Source organism: Carettochelys insculpta, chromosome 9 (genome assembly GCF_033958435.1).
Source record: "Carettochelys insculpta isolate YL-2023 chromosome 9, ASM3395843v1, whole genome shotgun sequence".
Classification (NCBI taxonomy): domain Eukaryota; kingdom Metazoa; phylum Chordata; order Testudines; family Carettochelyidae; genus Carettochelys; species Carettochelys insculpta.
This window is the reverse complement of record NC_134145.1, coordinates 34,155,409-34,182,561: the sequence shown is the minus strand read 5'-3', so window position 1 is coordinate 34,182,561 and position 27,153 is coordinate 34,155,409. Positions and strand designations below refer to the sequence as shown.

Sequence of the window (27,153 nt, the reverse complement as noted above, 5' to 3'; positions counted from 1 at the left end):
CAAACTTTATGGGACCACAGAAAACTTGGCCACACAGATTACAAGTGGTTGTCTGGCTAACTAAAATCATGTTGGATTACAAAGTTTGCTGGAAGAGAGGAGTTCTGGATTAGAGAGGTTCAACTGGTACTGGTCATTATGCCAGGAACATTCAGCTATGATGGCCATGTTTAGTATGGGTGGAAGGTCCATATATCTGAAAGGTCTCTATGCATCACGAGCACTGTGAATTTTTAACATCTAGATAGATCTTGCAAACAGATGAATTTTGGATCCCCATATTAACCTTAACAAATGTCTCTTTAAATGGAGTAGAGTAAAAATAGTCAAAATACAAAAGGAATGATACAGAGGAGATACATAGTGAAGCAATACTGAAAGTAAACCCGTTACTATTTAGCCAGTTGAACTACAGAGCTCAAGTCACCCTTGGCAGACTTTGCTGTAGTCTCTACACACACAGTATCATACTTCACTTCAGGATCTTAAACCAACATGATGGAACTTTAGATTTTACATCCAAATTCAATGTTACATTACAATGTAATATTGCTAAAGTTGTGGAAGCTGTTCAGTTTAGAAGTAATTGACATATACGATATATACATATACGTAATGAAAAATTTACAAGAAGTCATTATTTCTTTAATTTGATACTCTGTTTCAAAGTAATTTGAAAGTCAGTGAACATCTACTATTATGCATATAGAAGAGTCTTCTTTAAGGCACTTTTACAAAAACTGAAGTGCACTATCACTTCAGCTTTCTCTACTCCTACAAAAGTGATTTTTTAAAAAAGTCTTAAACTCTTAACATTTCCACATAAACAAGAAATATTCCAATATTAATAGGAACTACTTTAGTCACCACGTAAAATGACAAGCACACGCATTTCATTAAAATAATAGAAAGCAGAGATTTACTTAAATTCCATAACAGCCTTTAAATGAAAGTGTCACTCAGCAATGAATGTCTTGAACTGAGAGATACTGTCAGTTTAATGCCACACTGAACTTGAAAAGACTCAGCTACACATATGACAAATGACTACATAGCAAACCACTCTGCTCCTTCTTTCTACTGTTATCTTATTAGCATTACCTTGAAAAGGCATCAAAGGCTCACATTTGGAACTGAAGTTTCAAATAAGTAATTGAAGTCCTTTCCCCCATCCCCTGAGCTGCATTTTGGATTTTGTATGGAAAGCCTAATTCTGACACAAGAGAATGAGAAGTTTCCTGGGGAATATCTGAGGTCTGTATTTGGTACCAGGCTTAAAAATGATAACTAATTTTTGTAATTTAACTTATTTGCAATATTATCTGCATTCTCTCTTGTTTCACTAGGACTACACTGATTTCCTGACCCTACTTCAAATACAGACTAAGTACTGACATACGGTTTACTCACCACATTTATGATATCTTATGCCTAAATATGATTTGTGTACCAGCATCAGTAGTATCACAGGTCTAGAAATAGCTTTGTCTTGAGCACAGAACACCCAGCAGAAGGAGGCAAGACAAAAAGGCAGTAAGATCTACAAAACTAATGGCTCACTTGTTAAAATTTAAAATTCACAATGCAAACTTCTTCTCACCATATAATTATAAAAGACGCAACAGTAACATTAGAGGCTTTGACTATCCCTTTAGAATCAAAAAGCGGGACACATGCAGTTTTTTAAAAAAAATGAACCTGTTCACTTTACAAACATGCAAATATTGCAAAGAAGGAGAATCTTTTTCCTGGAAAGAATCAACATGACAAAACAGAGAATTTTTGCAAGTACATAATTAGCCCAAAGGAGCAGGTATATCATACAGCAGATTTTAGGTTGCATTATCTTTGTCACAAACATTGCTCACCAGTCAAAATGGCAGCAGTGCTTAAGTAACCTTAAGTTTCTTCTTTATAACTCTGCAAATGCAATGAAGTGGTTATATAACAACATTAAATATAAAAACCATTTATAAAAACACATCAGAATTTTATTGCTTGAAGAATACAGCATAAGAAAAAAAGCACAAGAACGTCCAGAGAAAAAAAATCACAAGAAAACAAACATACTATCCCACACATACCAGATGCAGTAAAATGTTAACCTGAATTCTGCATCAGAAAAAAAAAAGTGTGAAATACCTAATTTTGTTTACTTAAAAGAAAATGACTCATTTAAAATAGAAAGTGTAAGTTGTTAAAGTACAAATCAGAAAAGCCAACACTGCACATTAACATTGTTTCATTGTTTCACTAGACTAGATTCACTACCTTTGGTACTTAAGTCTTGACAGATAACCTCTTCCTTAGTCAAATCTTATCCAACATGTTTCATTGAAGTTTTTCAACTTAACATTCAACAAACTAATCGTTACTTTTTGAGCCATCGCTGCACAGATGCGTTTAGAAAATGTGCAAGTTTATTCAACAGGTAACCTCACATATCTAAAATTGAAATCAAAAGCTAGTGGATGATCCTTGGAGAGCTGAATATATGCCAACTGTACCTTGTCCAGATATCTTCTTAACATGGGCACATTGTTTGCTGCTTACTTCACTATGTAAACAGATTACGGCACCCACAGCTCTTAATTTTTTTTAAACAAGAGAAACCTGTCAAGATCATAGTAAGAAGTTTTGCTTCTCTAAAGAAGAAACACAATGCATTCTTACACAGCTGTCTAATCTGATCATCTCAACTACTATGCAAGTGGCTTTTCCATTCTGCTGAAAAAAAGAATACCAGAATAAAGGCCAACATTTCTTCTTGAAACATTAAAATTCTGTAACAGACACAACTGTGCTCTATTTCTACACAAAGAACAGCTGCCCATTTTACATAAACAGAATTCAAAGTCAATCTCTCAAAAAGGTTCCTATCTCTTTCCTGTTCTACATGTTGCTGATTATTCTTGGAGCATACTTTCCTTATCAAACTTGGACAGATTCCTGTACATCTATTAATCTGTTTGAATGTTATTGTTTCATAAGGTAGCTGACGAATCCACTGGCAAACTAGTCTGGAAAATGTTGAGGTTACGCTGACAACTAACTAATCAGGGTTAAATAAAATCCCTCTTTTACTGAAAGCATGTTCATTAGCTTCAACTTTTGCCTGCTTAGGTTTGAACATTTAATAATTCCCACTTAAGTCAACGGAACTAACACAATTCTGTTTCACCAAGTTCCAGCTTTACATTTGAACAATATGAACATGTCTGCACTATGCAAGTAATACCATCAACAACAGTTAATATTAAACTGGAGTGAAAGAACAAGAATTACTAGTTCTCAACACTGGGCAGTCTTTGAAATGAAATACCCATTTGGTTCAGGATTCTTCAGATATGTCATAATAAAATCATGGGTTTATTTTTTCACCCCCCCCATACAAAAAAAAATGACAATTTCTACAGCTCCTATGAAACATATCTTTTCCTAGCTTAGTGAAAGTGTATCTTTTCAAATTTGTAGCAAATGTGGTATATGAGCACATATAATATTTATTGCCATATATATATCCTCATTTTAAAAAGGACAGAGAATTCAGACTTCACTATGCTGACCTCTGTTTTTTTCTTTTATTTAGAGTTAAGTGTCTAATGAACCACTCCCCCCGACAAAGGAAAAACCAATTAAAAATTTTCTATGTAAGATTTATAGATTAGTTAAAAGGGAAGAGAAATGCAAATGTGGATTTAGATCTCCTGTATAAATCTCACTATTTTATAAACTTGTTGTTTATTTTAACACTGTTTATTGATCAAATAAATGACGTACTGCTATCTAAAATTTCCATATACACCATTAAAAATCCAAAGTTGATATGGTACTGAATCTTAAATTTTTTTTAAAGAGTTCAAAAAAAAAAAGTTTTTACATGTACAGCTCACAACAGCAGACATCCCTAGAATACCAACGGCCAGTCCAAGATGTATACAAAATGACAGGTAAGCATTCATATTTTGCTGTTTTCATTGTGCAGGAAAGATATTTCTCAGTGGGAACGGAAAACGCAGCTGGTGAATTTCAGATATCATCTTCATCATCTTCATCCTGAGAGGATCCTGCCTGATTGGATGCACTGGCTGACGCAGCAGCAAGCTGTGCCTGTTGGGCTGCTTGTTGCATCTGTAGCCATTCCTGCTGGGCCAGTTCTGCTTGCTGCTGTCTAGCCTGAGGACATAAAAATTAAACTGTTAACAAAATCCAAGTCCTCCAGTAGTCTTTTAAGGAACCGGTATAGCACAACAACAAAGATTTTATCAGCAATCTAGCAAAAACTACAGGTGCAAACTACAAGATTTATACCTAAAAATATTGTACATAAAGAGTTTTTAGAACACTGCAATGCTTTGTATTCACGGCAAAGTTTAGTTATTCTTTCCCTCTAATCCATAATGTAAACTTCTTACTATTGAAAAAACCGTTTTTCCCCTTTGGTGTTGCCATAACCTATTTTTACAGTATGCTGTACAACCATAACCATCACTAGAGCATTTAGAGGCTGGGATGAACAAAAGCATACTCGGGGGGGGGGAACCCTTTTGAGGGGTTGCACACAGATGAGCACCATCTTCAAATGAAAAACTAATCAGGAATGGTGTAAAGTGCCTAGAAGTGCAATAAGTGCAATTAGCATTAACAAGTCCCTCCATCGCTTGCCCACACAGTTTAGGAAATACTAACTGGGAAGTCCAGGCCTTCCTTTAAGCAAGAAATTATTAAAATGTAGTTCTAACTAAGGAACCTTAGACAATAAAGACAGTGTACACATATTGGGATAGTCAAGGGGTCAACAACCAATATATCAACAAAAGTAATTTTTTTCCAATTTGGCAAAAAACACAACTCAAGAGCTGCAATGCACGTGAATCTGCGATGGCCCCTAAATAATGTCAAACCATACTTTTTGTAACCCCTATTTTAAGAACAGTGCACACACAATGATTTGTAATGCAATGTGTGTTTAGTGCAGGATGTTCACAAACATTTTACATGTACTATTTTCTCACTATTTACATGTGTGTTTGTACCACTGTCTTCTTGACTTTCACTCACGAACCTTCTCGCTCTCTGGACGATGCTAGAGGGAGTTATCCTACGTTTTGAGATCACATATAGTTTGCTATTTAGAGGTGAGTTAATTTTGGGACTTTTAGATATTCACCATATATATATTTTAATAAAAAAAAACTCTTGGCAATTATAGCCTCAGGAGCCACAAACAAGTCCTTAAAGAGCTGCACGCATCTCCTGGGCCACAGGTTGCAAACCCCTGAGCTAGTTCTTCACATTCCACATTTAGAAACCACTTCACTCTGAGTATGTTTGTTTCCTGTGACCTAAAATAAAGGCAAGAAATCAAATTAAAAGGAAAAATGGAGGGTGAGGAAAGTGAAATGTGCAAAATATGTTACAGTCTGAAGGTGTTACAACTAGAAAACTGGTGTAACTACTTCTCTGTAATACCAGGGCCTAACCCTTGCTAAAGCTAAATTGAACCCTATAATCCTCTACTTCCTAACACCATTTTTGCTTCCTTCTGAAATAAAGGAGTATAAAAGTTTTTCCCAACTCTAAAAAATTGCTTATTTTTGTTACATAAATACCAGGAATGTTAAATTTGGTTTCCCTGGATCAACCATCCTGCTTCTCAGAAGTTTGTTGCGAGTTCATCTCCCTAAATTAAAAGGGGAGGGGATATTTAATATTTGATAGGAAGTTTCTGTTAAATGATTGCTTTGGTACTAAAGTTAAGCATATGACAAAGCACAAACATAATAAAGTGTTTGACTAGAAGACCCATCTCCTCAAACGTCAACTTTCAATTGCTTGTAATGTCATAATTTTTCCTAGTACTTTAGTCCTTATAGTCTCCTCTGGGATAATTAAGACTAGGGTAGGGAATTTGGTCAGACCAAAAATAATTGGTCAGCTAACCACTTAAATATTGGCCAAAGACTTCAAAGCACTAATATATTAGAACAGTAATAGAAAGAGTAAGCTTTCATTTTCTCCATTCAGCTTAAACTTTACGTAGATACTTTTTTATGTTTGTAATTAGGCCTTAGCTCCTCACAGATATTTTAATGCAGAAAAATATGGATCACAAATAAATTAACTTCTGAACAAGAAAGAATGGTAAAATGATGCAATCAAAAAAGTAGGCCACTGCTTAAATCAAGGTATTATTTCAGGAATATATGAAACTATTTGGCAGAGGTCAAACCATAGGTGACTGCTTGAACAGCTTGCCAAGTCCACTTAGATCCTGAATATGCAATGTAAGAGAATAAAAATAAAAAATTCACAAGCCAAAAATCAAAAACAAAAACTCCAAACAAACCAGCAGGAAAAAAAAAATCCTTCAGGCCTTCTTTCTATATATAACACAAAATGAGGAAAAGCCCATTCTCCCTCTGACCCTTTTATTAGGGCTCTTAAAGTTATGTGCACATTTCCATTAAGTTTAAAATTCCCATTCCTTGCCTATCAGGCAGAAATTTTCTGAAAATGCTGGAGGAGTTACCAAAGAGAGATGTGTTGATCATCAGATATAATTGTTCCGACCTTTGCGTTCCAGATACCAAAGGTTGGGAGAAAGTCCTGGGAAGGTCTGGCTATGGAGAAAGAAATGAACGAGGCGAGAAACTACTAGAGTTTGCTATGGAGCATGAGATGGTGATCTACAAAACACAAGATTCCAACAAAAAGGACTTTAGGAAGTAGACGTGATCATATGATAGAAGGTCCAACAACATGACAGATATGATTTTGATAAGAAGAAGATGGGTAACATCAGTACAGTGGTGCTGAGCTTTGCAAGGAGTGGATATAAACTCGGATCACAGTCTAGTGATCACAATCATCAAGATGAAACGCAACAGAAAGCGTAAGACACAGTTTAAGAAGAGACCTGGCGAGACTAGGCAAGGAAGAAATAGGGAAGGCATTCAGAGCAGTGCTTGAAGAGAAGATTAGGAATGTGGCCATAGAGGAAGACCTAGATAAGAGAGTAGAACGATAGCCACAGCAACAGAAGAGACAATTGAGCAGACTGTTCCAGAAGACGACCAGCAAGAAGTGGATTACTCGGGAGACACTGAAGCTGGTCGAAGAGAAGAGAGCAGTGAAGATCAGAGGGGATGTTTCCAAGAAGGCAAAATAGCAATATAGGGTGAAATGCAATGAGGTAAGGAAAGCAGCCAAAAAGGATAAGATGAAATGCTTGGAGAAACAGCGTGAAGATATAGAGAGGTGTTACAGTGAATGTAAGACCAGGGAGGTACATAAGATGACTAGATATATTAAAAGGACGTGGCAGCTGAAGCAGATTGCGATCAAAGATCAGAAAGAAGGGGTACTCATGAACAAGGAGATGATTGTGCAGTGATGGATGAGGTATTGCACCGATCTACACAAAGCACACTTGGACCTGAGTGTCTCAGCAAGAAGGATCAAAGAACTGAAAGAGATACCTCCACTGAACATTGAGACCAAGACTGATACTTCGAAGGAGGAAGCAGAAAGAGCAGTGAAATGCTGAAGAGCAACAAGAGCCCTGGAAATGATAAGATCACAGGAGAGATGATTAAAAGTATGATTCAGTAAATACACTGACTACGTAACACAGCATGGAAAGAAAGAAAGGCACCTAAGGGATGGACAACATACATGTTAGTGACAATACACAAGAAAGGAAGTGCACTGGAGTGCAAGACACACAGAACGATTGCCCTAACGAGTCATCTATGCAAGGTGCTGATGATGACACCAGCGGACAGACTAAAATCGCAGGTAGAAGAACATCTACCTAGCAGATGAGCAAGCAGGGTTCAGGAAAGACAGAAGTACCATACAGCAGATATGAGCACTAAGACTGATAGCGGAAAAAGCTTGATGAAAGAACAAGAACATCCACACTTGCTTTGTCAATTTTGAGAAGGCACTTGACAGTATAGATCAGAAAGTGAGTCGTACTGAGTGGATAGCAGATGGATACAGTTGTTGAAGGATATCAGCGACAATGTGGAGGCAGCGGTGAGAATGTGCGGGGAGATGGGAAGTTGGTTTAGAATGATTAGAGGTACAACACAAGGAGATCCGATATCACTGAGTATCTTCATCATGCACCAAGAGAGAGCGATGGATAAGATCAAGGAAGAGGTGGAAGGGATATCAGTGCACAGTATAAGAATTAACAGCTTGAGGTTTGCAGATGATACAGTTATCATGGAGGAAGATGAGGAGAAGCTAGCGAAAATGGTGCAGGTGCTAAATGAGGAAGGGAAGCAGTACAGACTGATAACGAATATCTATAAAAACAATGGTGTTTAGAAATAAGGAAATACAAAGGAAGATCAGCGTAGATGGGATTGAACTATAGAACGTAGAGAAGTTCATATAATTGGGGAGCAACATAACATATGATCTTGACTGCAAGAAGGAAACAGAAAATAGAATAGCGACAGCAGGAGAGAGTTTGAAAGAGATGAAGATCTGGAAAAGCAAAGCGATTAGCTTAGGAACGAAGCTTAGCATCTTGACAATATGTGTATTCAGCAGCATGTTGTACAGTGAGGCATGTGTGATAACAAAAGATTCAAAGAGCAGAATATTGGCATCCGAGAGGAGTTGTTATAGAAAAATCCTGAGAATAGGATGGATGCAGAAGGTCACCAGCGAGGAATTATACAAGAAGATACAGCCCAAACAGAACCTACTGCAGAACATTATACAACGCGCGTTACATCTATTCAGGCATATTTGCAGAATGAAAAATGAATGAAAAAAATCAAGACTCTGGTATTTGGCATAGTGGTCAGTTTGAACAGGAGAGACAGACCCCACAGAGAATGGGTAGATGATACAGTAGATTGGTGAGGAGCTAGTCTACAGAAACTAAGCCACTCCACACTGGACAGGGAAAGATGCAAGGAAACAGTGAGAGAGGCATCAGACACCAACAGGTGCTGAGCCTATGCTGGTTGTTATTGTTGATGATGATGATGATGATCAATCAGTATTCCTTCTGTATAGAACCACCAGTAAATTCTGGACCGTCAATAGGACTAACCACATACATGAGTGTTTGCAGGACTAGAGTGCAAGTACAGGACTTGTTCCAAAAATATATCCACAAACTATTTTGATAAAGTAACAGAGAGGGAGTTTGTGCTTGTCTATATACTATCAAAACAAAAAAAGCGGTCAAGTAGCACTTTAAAGACTAGCAAAATAATTTATTAGGTGAGCTTTCGTGGGACAGACCCACTTCTTCAGACTGCAGCCAGTGGGTCTGTCCCACGAAAGCTCACCTAATTATTTTGCTAGTCTTTAAAGTGTTACTTGACTGCTTTTTTATTTTGGTAAACAACTGAACAACTAAAATGCATTGTTTTAGAATCTAATCAGAGATTTTTGCATTTTATCCAACAAGAAATGTTTTAAGTTTCATTTACAGACTGAATATGCAGACTAGTGGAACTGGCATGTTTTAACAATTTTATAATGCATTTTTATTAATTGCTAATAAATAAAAAATGAAATGTATGCGTTCAGATACTAGAACTACTAGATTAAACAATTTTAAAGCAGATAAAAAAATTCAGATATAAATTGGTAATACATCTTTAAATTTAATTCAGTTGTTTTAACTTCCTTTGTTTATACTGCACTTTCAGGAGAGTAATATCCCTAGCCCATCTCCCCCACTGCTTTTGACCTGCATAGAGTAAAATTTTATTAAAAGTTGTCCAGGTTAAAACTTTGTTGCATTAAACTTAAAAGAACATAAAAGCCTGGAAAACTAATGAGTTTGTTATAAAACCAAATACTGACTCTGCAGCCACGACATTACCTTTTTAAAATGTTAACTTGGGGTGGGTGATATTTATGTATCAATTTGCCAGAGGACTACAGCATTACATGTGTTTGGCCATTTATCAAATGGCTAACCTGGTGAAAACCTGAACTGTCTCACCACCATCGTCATGTATTTAGCTATCATGTACTTTACAATACACAAAAATTAAGTTTATCTGGATTTTGGAACTACAGGAGTTTCAGCAAGGTCAGTGAGGAGGTTGCAAGATGTGAGCTCACCAGACCTGAATAAGCTTTTTCAAGAACAGAACAAAAAAGAAGGAAAGGATGGATTTTTAAAATGATGTAGAGACCAAAAAAAAGCAATATGATTTGCATATGGCCTGGATGTGAGGCGTGCAAGAGGGAGGACATGCCGAGGACTACCACACTACGAGCCTGGCAGAATGGTCATGCTGTCATCAGTACCAGAATGCAAGAAGAGAGGACAGTTTTGGTCTTAGTTAGTTACACTTAAGTTGTCCTGCAAACCATCTCAGTTGCTGAAAGAAAAGGCTGAGAGGCACAAACTAGACTCACATTAAGTCAAGCACAGAGAAATACATTAGAATTACATCTTAGAGTTCACAAGCAAATCAACTTGATTAGATAATGGCAGTCCAGGGTAAGGGGAAAACAGCGGAAGGACATGTTCGAGATTTAGCATTCTCTTGAAAAACAAACTACTAATGAGTTGGAAATTATACTTTTCCCACCATGAAGCAACAGAGCTAAAAACAGAAAAGACATTCAAGATAGGGATGTTAAAGGTTAACTTAGTAACTGGCAATCCTCATCCTAAACACATGAGGATTACTGAGTATGGTTAACTGGTATGGCTAGAGTAGGCCCCAGGCTGCGGCAGACAGGGAGTTTGCCCTAGCCGTGCAGGGCCACCATAGGTGGTGGACACTCCAGCCATGCAGGAGTAGCCCATCCCCAGCGGCCCTCAGTGGGGAAGGAGTAGCTGGGGAGGCTTCTGCAGCCCAGTTGGGCTAGAGTGGCCCCATACTGTGGGCAGCACTGCTCCAGCCAGGATGCAACTCCCCCACTCGTTGGGGTGCTCCCACCTTGTGGGATGTCTGAGGCCACTGTGGACGAGGGCTGCTCTGGCCAGACTGGAGCACCCCTGCCTGTGGCGCTCCCGGGCTCGGCCACTGTGGGTGCGGACTTCTCTGTCCTCCACAGCCCATTTAATTGGTTAAATGGTTAAACCTAGGGGATAACTAATTAAACAGGATTTTATATCCCTAATGTCAGCTGAAATGATTAAGACACAAAATGAGTTATATGAAGCAAGGAACATAGAAAGCAATAAAAAAAAGTTTTATGAAGATATAAGGAAAAGAGACAAAGGGAGGAATAGGTTCTCACTTAGTGGAGAAGGAGAGCTAACAACAGGTGTCATCAAGAAGGCTGGACTGCTCCCTACTTTTCATCAGCCTTGGCTAAAAAAGTAAGTTGTGACCAAATAATTAATATTCACAACAAGGAGGAAGGAACAAGCCAGACACACAAAGAACTTATTTAAATAAGTTGGACGTTTTTAATTTGGCAGGGACCAATGAGTATCTAAGAAACTAGCTGAAAATCTCAAATCATTAACAATTACTTGTGAGAACTCATGGAAGACTGTGAGATCCCAGAAGACTGGAGAAGGGCAAACGTAGTTCCTGTCTTTAAAAAGAAGAACTACAGATCAGCCTAAATGTGAGAGCTGGGGGATAGTCAAACAAATTATAATTAGCAAGCACGTGAAGGACAAGCATGTAAGTAAAACTGAACATGGACCTGCAACGATCATGACAAAATATACCTTACCTCCTTCTTTTATGGTATTACTGGCCTAATGGAAGGGTGGAAGCCATAGATGTGACATATCTTAATTTCAGTATATTTTTCGCATAGTCCATTTGGCCATTCTTATAAGCAAACTTTCATAATGTCGTCTAAATTCAGTTATTTCTGTATGTACAACTTAAGACCCTATTCAAAGAATAACTATCAACTTGTTTTATTTTATATTTCACCAATAACTTGGATAATGGAGTGGTGAGTATGCTTATGATGTGCAGAGGACACTAAACTGGAAGAGGCTGCTAGCACTTTGAAAGTTTGAATTAGAATACAGAATAATCCTGACATTGCAGAATCAGCCTGAAATCAACAAGACAAAAAAGCAATAATGGAAAGTACCACACTTAAGCAGGAAAAAGGAAAGAAAACAAAACCCCCCCAAATGCACAACTACAAAATGGGAAATAACTGGCTACCTAGTAGCACTTCTGAATGGATCCTGGTGTTATAACAGAATACAAATTAAACAGTCAACAACATGATACAGTTGCAGGAAAGGGTACATGAACAGAGGTGTCATATGCAAGAGCCACAGGGTAACTACGCTGCATTACTCAGCACTCAGGTGGCCTCGGACGGAATACTCAGACCGTTTCTGAATGCCATGATTTAGGAAAGAAATGGATAAATCAGAGAATCCAGAATAGAGCAACAAAAATGACAGCAGGTTTAGAGCTATGACAAAAGGTTAAAAAAAATTGGAACTGTTAAGTCTTGGGAAAAAAGACAACTCAGAAAAAACGTAAGCCTTGAAATATGTTATGGGCTATTATAAAGATAGTGGTTATCAGTTCTAAAAGATAGGTCAAGAAGTTATGGGCTAATCTACAGCAAAGGGTATCTAGGTTCAATATTAAAAACTTTCTACTTAAGGGCATTTATGCTCTGGAATAGTTTCTAAGTGAGACTCGGGAATGCTTGTCACAGCTGGTTTCTAAGGCCAGGTTATACACACATATTTGAATTGGCGTTTGCATATGCCACCCTGCCACAGAGCCTGAGGATGGGTTAAATGACCTCTCAATCTCTTCCAGCACTACGCTGCTATGATTATAGTTTACAAATTTTTATGTTTTCCTAAAATTGCAGTTGTCTCTTCCCTTCATCTGTACCATTGGACTAAATACAAAATCTGGTAAAACAAGTAAAAAGAATACAAAAAGTAGCTGAAAATATCTTTTTAAAACCCAAACATTTGAAAAAGTTTCTGTAAAACAAATTATGATTGAGTAGCATGGGTTTGGTATCACAAATGGTAATACTTTCATTTGAAACTCAGACGCATAAAACCCACAGACTTCTATACATCTCTGGGGTGTCAGATCACAGAAATAAAAGAAAATGTGGTATCTTATTTATCCACATGCATTACTTAGTCTGACTGCACAGGGTCAGATTCAATCAAATCACTCAAGGCCATGCACCCCATAAACAGGGGATCATTTCTGTGATATCTAAATCAAGGACTATTTAGTTCAGCAATGGGCAACCAAGGCTAGTAAGTGGGCTGCCTCAGTAGCCCTTCATCTCAATGGGCTGCAAGACTGAAATCAGTCACATGCACTAACCATGATCCCAAAAATAAGATTAAATACATTAATACCCGGCACACTGAATATTTCAAAATAAACAAATGCTCTAACCATTCATATAGTAGACCAGTCAGCAAATTCAAATAATAATAATAGACACCTGCCTAGATCCTGCCTAGCCTCTTCTCTGCCTTCTTTCCCACGCACCTCCCCCTCTCTCAGAGCGCAAATGCTACAGATCAGTTAACGTGCAGTGTTCAAGCTATGGGAGGCCAGGGGAGGCGCAGAGTGGGGCATGAATCATCCGATTCATGGCACTTTGAGTGCTGAAAGGCAGGGGGAGGAGTAGGGCCCACAGTGTGCGAGAGGCACAGACAAAGATGACAAAAAGAAGATGCGCAAGCCACACATGGAACCCCAATCCACCACTGATCTAGTTAATTCAATCTCACTGATAGATTTTAACAGGAAAAATATCCATGACAGAAATCTCAGGAACACGGCCATACTCACTTTTGCAAATAACTCCTGCTGCTGCCTTAGAAGTTCTTCTTCCGGAATGCCAAGATTTTCCAAACGAGAACTAGCCTTTCTTCTTTTTAGTGCTACTGTTTTACACTCTTGTAAGACTTCTTTTACCTCGCTGATATAGGAACCAAAACCCAAGCTTTCTAGTGCTGGGGGGGAAAAAAAAAATCACCTCAGTCAATTAACATAATGAAAATTTTAATCACATCAAAAAAGTGTCCAAGACACTAACTTTTTCTGTTCTATAGATTCCTTATTTAAAGTGACCTACAACAGTTTGGGGTTTTTTTTGTTTTGTTTTTTAATTGCACTTTTTTACTCTATGTATCAGTGTCAACATGCACTGAAGCTGTGCAGATTTCCATCCCTGGCAACCAACTGGCCCATTGTTGGGCCAGCCCACAGGGACTGTCACACATGCCTTCCTCCACCCTGAAATCCATGGGGGCAAGTATTGTGTCTGCATTGGTATTGGTTGGGGCAACCCAACAAAAATTTGCAATTCAAGGGCTGGGAGGAGAGAGAGGAGGCGTCAGCTCCAAAAGTCTGAAAACCTCTGGGGTAAGTCATATTCCCCTACTCTTTTCCTGCGCCCAAAGTGCATTTTATTAAAGATTCAAAACTTGAAAATATCAGGTGTGCTCTTCCCTGTTTTTGCCTGAAGACGCCTTGGAGGCCTCAGATGCATTTCACACCTTACCTGACGTGTCAGGGACTGAATCGTTGACGATGTCCTCTCGCTCAAGTAATAAACTGAATTAAACATGTATTCATCAACTGATTTGAAACAAAATTAAAAATACTCTTGTACAGTCATAATTTTCTTCTAATATCTATCAGTTGTGGTCCCCCTCCCCCGACCTTTTACCTCTAAAATCTGAAAACTATACCACACAGGCTATGCCCCAAACTTTGAAATGGCCACGCGAAGTTCCCTCATTCCTATGAGCAGATGGGAATAAGGGAACTTCGAAGTAAGCGGGGTCCTTTCGAAAAGGAGCCCCGTCGGGACAAGCTGTGTCAATTTCGAAGCGCCGCGGCCGCCCACATGCTAATGAAGTGCTGAATATGCATTTCAGTGCTTCATTAGTAAACTTTGAAATGGCCATTTGCATGGCCATTTCGACGTTTGGGGCTAGTATAGACACGGCCACATTGAAGTAATACTGGACATTGCAGACAACTTTGTTTAGACAACTGGCTCACTGACAGCATTCTTAACAATTTTCTCTCATGTGAGCATAGCTTTAATACAGTCTTAGCCTTATTCCATTTTAAATTAAATCAAAACCTGGTGGTAGAGACAAGCACTCTTAAATTCACAGTAGCTACCACCAAACAATGACTCACTAATCCCTAAATTTTTTATGTACATTGTAATCATGTTCCAAAGTTAATCTCTTAATTTATTGCCTCCCATTACCTAAGGAGGTATGTCATTATTTCAGGCAAATATTCAGTCCAAGTCATTCCATAAGTCAATTTTACTGATTTATTTATTAAAAATATTTCTACCCCACCTTTCTATTTAAAATATTTGAGGTGGCTTACAAAATTTTTAAAAATACAAAGATTTAAAAATACCAAACTCCAAAAGGACATAAAATCTACTAAAACATCTCAAAAGAAGGAGCAGTGTTCAGCTCCCGCAAAACAATTGATCCACGCCCCTTTAAACATGGCAGTAGATTACCATTAGAGTCTTATTAATAACTCCCTTTGTTCCAAGACATTTTTGTTTACCGTGGAGAATGAATTTACGTAACATCTAACTTAAAAGGAACCCCTCAACTTTCAACAGCCTAATTTGTCCTAACTGAAGATAACTGCTTAAGGGACTGCAATACCATCTGTCACCTAAAGCTCAATGCCACTCCAGGGTGACACTAGAACACTTTCTTTTTAAAAGTGGATGATACATTCCAGTAGAAGCACAACGGCATCCTTTTGTATGAACAATGGTTGGATGGGGGGAGGGACAGTGGTTTGAGCATTGGCCTGCTAAACCCAAGGCTGTGATTTCAATCCCTGAGGGGGCCATTTAAGGACCTGGGGCAAATAGATTTAAAAAAAAAAAAAAAAAAAAAAAAAAAAAAGGCTGCGGGGGATGGTGCTTGGTCCTGCCAAGAGGGCAGGGGACTGGACTCAATGACTTCCCGAGGTCCCTTCTGGTTCTATGAGACGTGATGTGTATCTCCATATTACGTTACCTTATACTATACTATATTATGATCTTCACCCCTCATATTTGCTTTCCTCTAGTTGCAGCATTACATACAGAAAAAATATGTGCCTGGGCACCAGGAAAGTAAAATCCCTTCTATGAGACCACTGCCAAAGGTAACTCCATTTTTAGGCACAGTGAGATGAACCCCTCCTTTCAATTTCTTTAGCTCAGGGTATATACACTGAACTGCATCATAAGGCCTGAGCAACATTTTCAAAAGTGTACAATATCAAATACAATACTTAATCTTCAACTTCCGCTGACAGCTCAGATCACCAAACCACTTTTGTTTTACCCTTGATCTGTCCTGTTTAGTGACCAAGGAAACACCCCTGACTTCCAGAAAATACTTTGCATTTTAAATTTCTTAAAGTTGAGGGAACTAGTCAGAAAAACAAGAAAATAGCAAGACAGAGACAATTCATATAAACCAGACAAATGAACCAACCTAGTCCCATATTTCCCATTTTGCCTAAGACTAGAACCACACTACCACAAAGACTGACCCGCTCAGCATCAATCTTTCAGGGTTTTGTTTTGCGCATGCACGAAATAGCACTTTCTGGGGTCAAAGCCAATCCTAGAACTCGTCAAAACAAAAAGCAGTCAAGTAGCACTTTAAAGACTAGCAAAGTAGTTTATTAGGTGAGCTTTCGTGGGACGGACCCACTTCTTCAGACCATAGCCAGACCCGAACAGACTCAATATTTAAGACACAGAGAACCAAAAACAGTAACCAAGGAGGACAAATCAGGAAAAGATAATCAAGGTGAGCAAATCAGAGAGTGAAGGGGTGGGGGGAAAGATCAAGAATTAGATTGAGTTAGGTATGCAGACTAGCCCCTATAGTGACTCAAAGTTCACATCACGATTTAAACCATGTGTTAATGTTCCGAATTTGAATATAAATGTCAGTTCGTCCACTTCCCTTTCTACAAAGGAGCGATAATTCCTTTTCAGTAACACACATACCTTGAGGTCATTGACAGAATGCCCCATTCCATTAAAATGTTGACTAACTGGTTTGTGGATCTGGAGCGTTTTGATGTCTGTTTTGTGCCCATTGACCCTTTGTCTAAGGGAGTTAGAAGTCTGTCCAATATACAAAGCATCTGGGCATTGTTGGCACATGATGGCATACATGATGTTAGTAGAGGAGCATGAGAAAGTGCCCGTGATTCTGTGAGTAACCTGCTTAGGTCCAGTGATGGCAGCGGGCTTTGTTGCAAGGAAAGGTTCCAGGACTGGTGTTCCTGGGGTATAGACTGTGGCTGTTAGTAAGGATCCTCATGAGGTTGGGAGGTTGTCTGTAGGAGAGAACAGGCATGTCACCCAGGGCCTTCTGGAGTGTAGCATCCTGATTAAGAATAGGTTGTAGGTCTTTAATAATTCATTGCAGTGGTCTGAGTTGGGGGCTGTAGGTAATGACCAGTGGTGTTCTGTTCTTGGCTTTTTTGGGCTGATCTTGGAGTAGCTGGTTTTTGGGTATGCGTCTGGCCCTGTCAATTTGTTGTGTCACTTCTCCTGGTGGGTAATTCAGGTTTATGAATATTTGGTAAAGTTCTTGTAGTTTTTGGTTACTGAAAAGAAATTATCGCTCCTTTGTAGAAAGGGAAGTGGACGAACTGACATTTATATTCAAATTCGGAACATTAACACATGGTTTAAATCGTGATGTGAACTTTCTGAGTCACTATAGGGGCTAGTCTGCATACCTAACTCAATCTAATTCTTGATCTTTCCCCCCACCCCTCCACTCTCTGATTTGCTCACCTTGATTATCTTTTCCTGATTTGTCCTCCTTGGTTACTGTTTTTGGTTCTCTGTGTCTTAAATATCGAGTCTGTTCGGGTCTGGATATGGTCTGAAGAAGTGGGTCTGTCCCACGAAAGCTCACCTAATAAACTACTTTGCTAGTCTTTAAAGTGCTACTTGACTGCTTTTTGTTTTGATAGTGCATAGACTAGCACGGCTTACTCTCTGTTACTAGAACTCCTTGCAAGTGACAAGGATTAAGAAAGAGTGACGGGAAACATTGCATTATTTGGTCAATTTCTATGTCTAGTGTAGAGATAGCCTAAGAACAGACAGATAGTAGTGTGTGTGCTACATCTGCCCAAAGTCCCCTTTTTTGACCATGTAAGAAAAATGGACCAAACAGAAAAGTATATATGTTAATATGTGAAGTCAGCATAGACATGGACCAACTTGGCCGTTCCAGGAGAGAAAAGACTGCTAATTTAATATCCCACCCTGAATGCAAACAATATAATACTGCATACCTAACTGAAATGCAGTAACTGTCCTCCCATCCTTTCATATGCTGAGAATATTCTGTTTTATACGTAGATCCCAGCTACAATCCATTTTTAAGAGTCTCCACAAAACATACGACAGGGTTGGACAGACAGGGAACAACTGCTGTAGCTGGATTTGTAAGAGTTGTTTTATAGTAGGTAGCACCCAACTCTCGTTTACACTGAGCTTTGATCCATGCTTTAAATTAGTTTGAACTATTGGAAAACAGGTCCTGGATACACTTGTTTCAAATATTATTCAGCTAGCCACTGAAAACAGCAGGAAAGCTGCAGAAATAGTTGGAAGAATTTGCCTTTGTACTACAGAAAGTGTCTGCCTTTAGCCTGTTAAATTGGTCTGCAGCCATGGGCTCCTTAAGTACATTTCAATGCTGTTAGATGCCCAAAGATGAGCAGTAACAATCACCGTTTACTACTAGAAAATTGCACTCCACCGTAACAGAGACCAATCCACAGTGACTGATTCATTAGTGACTCTTGTCCTTTGACTTAATTCCTAGATCTGAGGCACAATATCAAAACGCATAAAAAGCTCCCTCTGGTACAAAATGCATTTGCTTAACAGAGACCCACCATCATCATGCCCATACCAGCATTCTGCTCTCAAACTCTATTCTAGAATGTAGTCTGTCTTGGTACTCCAGGCACTCAGTGGGACTGGTCCAAGTTACCTGAGAGCTTGCGTCTCAGCTCCATGACCATATACAACAGTAACATTCACTGAACAAAATGTGAGACTTGGCATGGAAAGATCTTAGACTTGATGAGAAGAATGACTATGGATCTCCCCACTTTCTAAAACCAGTGTAAACACTATTTTCTCCAATTTACCCAGGGAGAGCTTAGCTCTTCACACACGACAAATCATCTCAGATTAAACTAGGAAAACAGATTAGCCATTTTTAATATACTTTGGAAACCCTATGCAACTACTGAGTGTGTCATGTAAGTACAGGAATAAACAGCTCCTGGCTTGAAGTTGGTTTAAAAAAATAAGAGGAAGATGTCTGGTTCTCTCTTTACCAGCCCCAAAGTGCTTGAAAACTAATTTTAAACAAATAAATGTATGCATTTGTCTCATTCAATTATGAGTTAAATTTATCTGATTAAAACTAAAAACTGTACAAATAGAATTTACTTGTCATAATTCATTTTGTGTATTTCACTAATCTCAGTGAATGAAAATCTATAAAGTCTTCCTTTTGTTTACTATCAGTTTTAAATTGGCCAAATTTAGTTGATAACACCTCTAATCTAAGTTTATTTTTAAAGAAACTTTATATTCTGTTTCAAAATTCATTTCACAAGCTAATGTAGAAAAGGCCAACTGACATACCAGTATTACTGACAAATACTTTCCGATGAAATTAATGGCACAACTTTCATCAGCTTTGTTATTACTATGTACACACATAGGTGTCAGCCCTCTGATCTGTTTGATTTACTTTAAGTATCACAGGCTTAATCCAAAACAGCCATCATCTGTCAGCTGTCCTAATTTCAGAGCCAAGAAAACAGGTTTGCTATTCTATTTCTAGCAAATAGAGTTTCTAGAAATCACTAGATTTTAAGATTTGAATGCGTGAAGTTTAGTTTATTACTTGTTATCACTATTGCATTACATTGGCACCTAGAGTTCCAACCAAACTGAGGTCCCATTATGCTAAGTACTGTCCAAATAGCAAGATACAGCATTCTGTAGAAGTCTATGAGCCCAGGTTGACAGATTTTAAACAACAGCTGTAAATAGAGTATTCTGAAGTTGTATGTTAAGCTCAAGCTCATTTTGATTGGCCAAAGAAACCTTGGCTCTCATGATGAAAAACTACATAGCCATGATGGGACAAGTAACATGAATGAGTTTTTGATTTTGTAATGCTAGTTTTGGTCTGAATATGCATTGCATGACTTCACGGTACTCTTAGTGGCATATGCTAAATCAACTTCGTATACAGAGGTCTGGAGGAAGCTTTAGACCCAGGTTTGGCAGGACTGACAAATACAATTGTCACCATAGGGAGAATATCAGCTATTGTTAAAAAAAAAACAAAAAACCCACAAAGGTCCACATTGTCAAAAAGCCATGCCTATAGGCTAGAATTTCTGTCAGTCAGAGCCCATTCACAAACTTTGCTTTCTTTTAAGGGAATATGATTCTGTAGAATGTGGATTTGATGGTTCAAGTGCCCTTGTACACCAATGATGGCCTACGTATGTAGACTCTAGTCTGATTTAGGAATTATCTTCTAGTTGTAGAGTGGTATCTGATGGCCATTTTTGGTCCTGTTGGGGGTCTCAACATCATTTAAGTGATCAAATCATATTGTTTCTGTGACTAAGATTGGTGGTGTGTCTAGATTCGCCTTCCAATCATACACAAAAAAAAGCAGTCCCTCTGCAGTGATGACAGACAATGTATATTATGTCCCCTTCAATGACTATCAGGTGTCTCATTTTACAGAACTGTACCAAAAACTCTGAGAAGTTATTTTTCAGGAGCGGTATCAGTAAACTGATAACTACCTCTTGGCCTATGCTTCACATGTAGAACTGAACTGCTCTGCCAATTAGAGGGGTATGATCTCTCAACTTCAAACCTGGAATCTTCTTGTTAGAGATAGTCTATGTAAAAGTTTCAACTCTTAGTCTTTTCTGTTCCTGCATGTTGTAAGAACTCTTTCAGAAGAGCAACGAAGGGTCCTGTGGCACCTTATAGACTAACAGAAAAGTTTTGAGCATGAGCTTTCGTGAGCACAGACTCACTTCATCAGATGCTGGTCTTGGAAATCTGCAGGGCCAGATATAAATAAGCCAGAGCAAGGGTGGGGATAACAAGGTTAGCTCAGTCAGCAAGGGTGAAGCCTACTATCAGCAATTTCTCTTTGGAGTCTGGTCCTGAAATTTCTTTGCTGTAGGATAGCTACTTTTAAGTCTGCTACTGTGTGGCCTGGGAGATTGAAGTAGTCTCCTATGGGTTTTTGTATATTGCCATTTCTGATATCTGATTTGTATGCATTTATTCTTTTACATAGAGACTGTCCAGTTTGTCCAATGTATATAGCAGAGGGGCATTGCTGGCACATGATGGCATAAATTATATTGGTAGATGTGCAGCTGAATGAACCCACGATGGTGTGGCTGATCTAGTTAGGTCCTGTAATGGTGTTGCTGGTGTAGATATGTGGGCAGAGCTGGCAATGAGGTTTGTTCAGGACCAGACTCCAAAGAGAAATTGCTGAGCTACAATTCATCTGCAAATTCGATGCTCTCAGCTCAGGCTTAAACAAAGACTGTGAATGGCTGGCTAAATACAAAAGCAGCTTCCCCTCCCTTGGTGTTCACACCTCCAGATCAACTGCTGATAGTAAGCCTCACCCTTGCTGACTGGGCTAACCTTGTTATCCCCACCCTTGCTCTGGCTATTTGTACCTGGCCCTGCAGATTTCCAAGACCAGCATCTGATGAAGTGAGTCTGTGCTCAGGAAAGCTCATGCTCAAAACTTTTCTGTTAATCTATAAGGCGCCACAGGACCCTTCATTGCTGTTACAAATCCAGACTAACACGGCTACCCCTCCGATACTCTTTCAGAAGAGTGAGTCTGAGGGTCAAAGCATTAATTTTAACCAGCTGGCACTTAAGTCTGTTCAGTTGCGGACCTTTAGTTTTTATGGCAGAGTTTGTTTTACACAGTTGTATTATGTATTGGGTAATCTAAGCTACAATGCAAGGTTCCTTGTGTATGACAGCTTGGCTGAAAGTTTGTATTTATTGTATATGTATTTAATTTATATTTTCATCAATGTATGGAATATTCAACTGTTACATATTTTACCTAAAAAATACAATAAGTAATCCATTTTACATACTACTTATATAATGCTTTAAATACAATGATTTACAAATAAGTGTTTTTCTAGCCTAGAAACTTTAATATTTTATAACATTTCTGCTATTGAACAAAACAATTTTATCACAATATATTGAAACTGCGCTAGTATGCTGTCAATATCGAGTGACATACAGCAGTGTACAAAGCAAATAGCACATTTGCCATTGACTTCAGTGGGGCTCTGAGCAACTACAGAAGGCTACCCACAAAGATCCAGTTGCAGCATCTTGCTTTCAAAACTAAAATAGAATTTCCATTAGTTTGAAAAAAAAAAAAAAAAAAAAAAAAAAAAGACTAAAGCTGGCTCAGGCAAGAAATCACACCAAAAATCTACCAGTGCTCCATAAAACTTCAGAAAGGAGACTTCAAAAAGAGGAGGAACAACTTAAAGACAAAAATCAAATGTAAATACAGTAGAATCCTTAGGCTCATTGGAGGCCACATAAAACGTGCGAGAACAAAGTTAGAGGTATCTAAACAGAAAGAACCTAATAAGAAAAAACAGTTCAACTATAAAAAGTATGATTATGTAGCAATGCACAAAATAGATATCGCATAGATATATTGCAGAAAAGCAGCTCTACACTGAGTGAAGCCACAGAAAGAAAGTATGAACTATGGCAGGGGAAATTAGTAGGGATAAGAAATTTTGAAGAACCAATATCCAAAGTCATAAAACCAAGCTACAAGGAATTCTTTAAGTCAGGGTGGACTGAGACAAATCACCAAAAAAAATTATTTAAATCAAGTTAGCAGAACACCAAAGACTAACTATGCTTAGAGTGCACTTAATTTTGAAGTAAGCCACCGGCACTTCTGTTTTTTTTCAGAAATAAAGTACAGAATGGGGTTCCCTCAAGAAAGCTGAGTTATAGGGAAAGATTTATGGCATCACCATTATGGTTTGTGGCCATGAAGTTCCAAAACAATGGATACGTAATATAAATATAAAACGTAAATGCAATATATACATATATTGTAATGTAAAATAAGAAAATGACACTCAGTAGCAATGGACAGCTCTAGATTTCTCTTATTGCAACTTTCTGTATTACGTACTTGAGTGATAGATTCTAAATCTAGTCAACTAATTAAACAAGCCATAAGGATTTGCTAGGCTAAACTTTTTGTCTACCAATATCAACACGGCAAACAGCTTGGCAATTTACTTGTCAAATCACTTTTGTACTAAAGGACACAGAGAGAGAATCCCGAAGAATGATGCATTGCAAAAGGAATTATTTAAATTATTAACCAGTTGACCACTCAGCCATGCCCACATTTTCATCCACATCATTTTCTCCCAATAAGCAGTTTCCTTATGATGCTTCATTATTGCAACTAGGAATGTAAAATCCCATTTAATCAGTTAACCAATTAAATGTTATATTTAACCGGTTAACTAATTCAACTAGGAGTGGGGGGCAGCCACAGAGCGCTACTCCAACCCTATGCAGATAGAGCAGCCCCTGTCCACAGCACTCCTGGTCCACTGCAGACTTGGACTACACTGGAATGCCCTTGCCTGTGGCACACTGCTCCAGACCCTGTTGGTTAACCATAAGTGATAAGCCTCATCCGTTTAGGGTAGGGTTTACCACTCAACTGATTGAACTGTTAACATCTCTACTTGCAAGTAGGCCCTGCATCTTTTTCTTGCACTGCTTACATTTGACACTTTTTCCTTTCTTTACTCAGGAAACAACTCTCTTCAAAAGATTCCCAGATAGTGTCTTATGCCCAGAAGCCATGACAGTTTTTCCTGTGGCAAAAGTGGGGGGAATATAGGAAGCTGTGTGCACTGAGTAACTTTCTTCCCCTCTTTCTTTCTAGCCCACTCTCCTGTTCCTTTCTATGCTGTCTCCATCTTTTTTATAGTGTCTCTCTCTGTCTTTAACACATTTAAACTAACTCCTCTGCCATACTTGGCCAAGGTCTACAACCACAAAAGCACAGAACAACAATCCTACACAGCTTATATTTTTCTTTGCACATGTTATATTTTGGTCTGCTGAGAAACAGAAACTGAAAGCCAATAACTTTCAAGAAGCAAGAGCTAGTAGTTAGGCTGGACAGACTAGAAACATTAATTCATTTATATGAGACTAAGTGCATTTGTAGCATGTTTGTGATGAGAGTTCATTGTAACTTATTTTTAAATGATAAATTTAGTATTTCATTGAAAATTTAAAAAATTAAAAATCCAATTTAAATAAAAAAATCTGATTTTCAAATCAATTTCTATCCATTTTGATTTAAATATATATTAACCAAAAAGGCTACAGAAGAAATGGTAATTGTCTAAAATACCATAAAGTGATTAAGATTTTTATAAAAAGCAAAGAAGCTAAATGATTTCTTTTTTCAATTTTTCCTCACAAAGGATGAAGGTGTTACCTATCCTACACCTTCTCCTCTGAGGTTTTACGATAACATACCAACACGTCAAACAAGATGGCACAGAAACAATGTGATAAAATAAAGTCCCAAGAGCCTGATAGTACAGATCCATGACATCTGAAAAAGTGAGAGAGAAAATAATGTGGCAGAGCTGCCAGTAAAGAGATGTGATCTCTCCTTCAGATATCTACTGTACCGGTACTCTGGAGAGTAGCAAATTTTTAAAAAACACTGGGTGATCCTGGGACTAGCGCCAAGCAGTAAGCCTCATTTAAGTACCAAATAAAATGGTTTCAGTCGTAATTATAAATAGCAGAGGAATAAGAAATAAAGAGCAACACCAGTTTACTTATTAAAATATTAGTATGGCTGATAAAATAATGGGCAAAGTAGATCTGACATTTATTTGAATTTTCACAAAGCTTTTTTCTATTGAGTGGAATTGACATACCCCATCATAATTATATTCTGTCAACTAATTGAGCATTTAGTACTTAGTTACACGAGCAAACTTTCCATGTGAAAAGATAAAGACTAATAATGAATTATTCTCCAGAGCATGATGTTCTATTGCTTATGCCCTGTTCACTGGTTTGCCAAACAGCCAAGTAAAACTAAAACTCAGGTCACTTTCACTACCTCCTCCTTCATAACTCTGTGGGCTGCAATGAAACTGTCAAGAACTGTGGTAGCTTTCTAAAGTATCTGAGTAAAATAAATGCAATTCTTGACAAGAGCAACCCATGTGGCTTTCAAAAACAGCTGTGGAAATAATTCAAATCATTAGTTTCATTGTATCATTGCTTGGGAAAGCCATGAACAGCAGTAGCAGGCACTAGTTCTATTCATAGTGAACAAACACCCAAATATGAAGGCTGGAGAAAACTAGAATAGCAGATTCTCACCAAAATCAGGAGGCTCTGAGAGCCAAGAAAAAAAAAATAAAGTGGAAACCAGAAAACTTTTCCAGTTGGAAGCCACAGAAGGTGGGATCCAACAGTCAGAATGGAGTGCAATGGCATCTTGTAAAGTATAAATGCCTGTTACATCAGAAACTGAAATAAAAGATGAAGCCACAAAACAAGTCTATGGGCACCCTGATAGGAATCCCAGCACCTTTCTTTTTTACATCAGCTAGCAGATGGGCTTATCATCAGGGCCATGAGACAAATGCCCTGGTAAAGTTCACCTCCCATCCCCATCTTATATACAGTGTCAGCCTCTCTTTGGCAAGAGCTTATTATTTTCACAGGCACGGAAAATGAAGAACAGAAATGTAAGCAACTTGCTCAAAGTCACACAAGAGCACATGAGCAGGAACTGAGAACTCCTGTTCCCTTCACCACAAAACTAGCCTCTTTCTTGCAATTCAAACTAGTAAGAAAGGCAACAAATAACTGTATACATGTTTTAAAAATATGGACTTCTGGCCATAGTTTTGGGGGAGGGAACACAATTTTAAGGTCCCAGACCTGAAGGCAGGTTTTTTTTGCCTCTCTCATCAAATGCGGTTGCTCAAATAAAAAAGTTACTTTATCCTCCCTACCTCTCTATTATCCTAAGACAGACAGGACAACGACACTACATTAAAAGAAATGGTCTGTCATCTACTCGATGACTGCCCTGTCCCCTCTACCCCCTGGAACTCACCTTGAATGATGTGCTCTGGGGAAATGGTTTTCTTCTCAGACTTGTTACAGATCTCATTAGCCTCCGAGGAGATGAGGTGAATGAATTCAGTGCAGCAGTTCACCACCAGCTCCCGAGCATCATTAGCCACCCGGACATTGGGGAGAGTCTCTTTGATCATCTTGTTAATAGCAGCTCTAGGAATGGTGAGGTCGTCGTCGTTTCCAGACGAGGAAGCCATTATACTTCAATTCACGCTCTCTCCCCGACTCTCTTTGAACTCACTCTTCAGACCCAGAGCAAGACCGACCGGGCACCAGCTCTCCCAGGAGGGACCCGCTGCTCGGAGCGCCCTGGGGGCGGAACCAAGCGGGGCGAAGAGCAGGTGCCGTGAGTCTGCGGGCGGGAGCGGAGGGGACCGCGCGCGAGGAGAAAGGAAGGGGCGCGTTTCACGCCCGAAGGCGAGCGGGGGCCGGCTGCTTGCTCCCCGGAGCCGGTGCCAGGAGATCGGGAGTAGCAGCGAGAGGCGTTGCCCGGACTTCAGGGCTCCCTCGGCTACAGCCTCCGCCACATCCTTCACGCACCGCCGCTGGGGAGCTGGGCCATACTGGCCGCCGCCGCCGCCTTGAGAACGGAAGCCGGAGAGAGCAGTCCGAAAAGCCCGCGCCGTGCCCGTCCCGGCTCTGAGCTCACCCAGCGACGGCCGTTCACCCAGAAGCGAGGGCAGCCGGGAGGGGGAAACGAGCCAGCGAGGAACACAACGAAGCACCAAGGCCACTTCCGCCGGAAGTCGTCCTCTGACACTTCCACTTCCGGGACCCCATGTCCCGAGCACCGGAAAGAGCTCTGGCACAAGCGCGGCGCCCAACCAGGGGGCCCACTTCGCTCCGCGCTGCCGAGGCTTC

General features: G+C 39.1%; 1 protein-coding gene across 1 annotated transcript; it reads right to left on the bottom strand.

Annotated features, from left to right (window-relative positions):
- Positions 1–26,998, bottom strand: DR1 (down-regulator of transcription 1). Its single transcript, XM_075003547.1, has 3 exons — positions 26,270–26,998; positions 13,770–13,933; positions 1–4,176 (listed from the first exon to the last, which is right to left on the bottom strand). Exons 1-3 carry the CDS (start codon positions 26,487–26,489, stop codon positions 4,030–4,032), a joined length of 531 nt encoding a protein of 176 aa, XP_074859648.1. The 5' UTR covers positions 26,490–26,998; the 3' UTR covers positions 1–4,029.
- Positions 26,999–27,153: the final 155 nt, after the last annotated feature.

Bases quoted from the DNA above. Each gene is read 5' to 3' on its own strand.
- DR1 (XM_075003547.1), bottom strand. From the start codon at position 26,489: ATGGCTTCCTCGTCTGGAAACGACGACGACCTCACCATTCCTAGAGCT. The intron at 13,934-26,269 runs GTGAGTTCCAGG...TTTCCCCCCCAG, and splicing joins CCCAGAGCACATCATTCAAG to CACTAGAAAGCTTGGGTTTT. The intron at 4,177-13,769 runs GTGAGTATGGCC...TTATGTCCTCAG, and splicing joins AGCAGGAGTTATTTGCAAAA to GCTAGACAGCAGCAAGCAGA.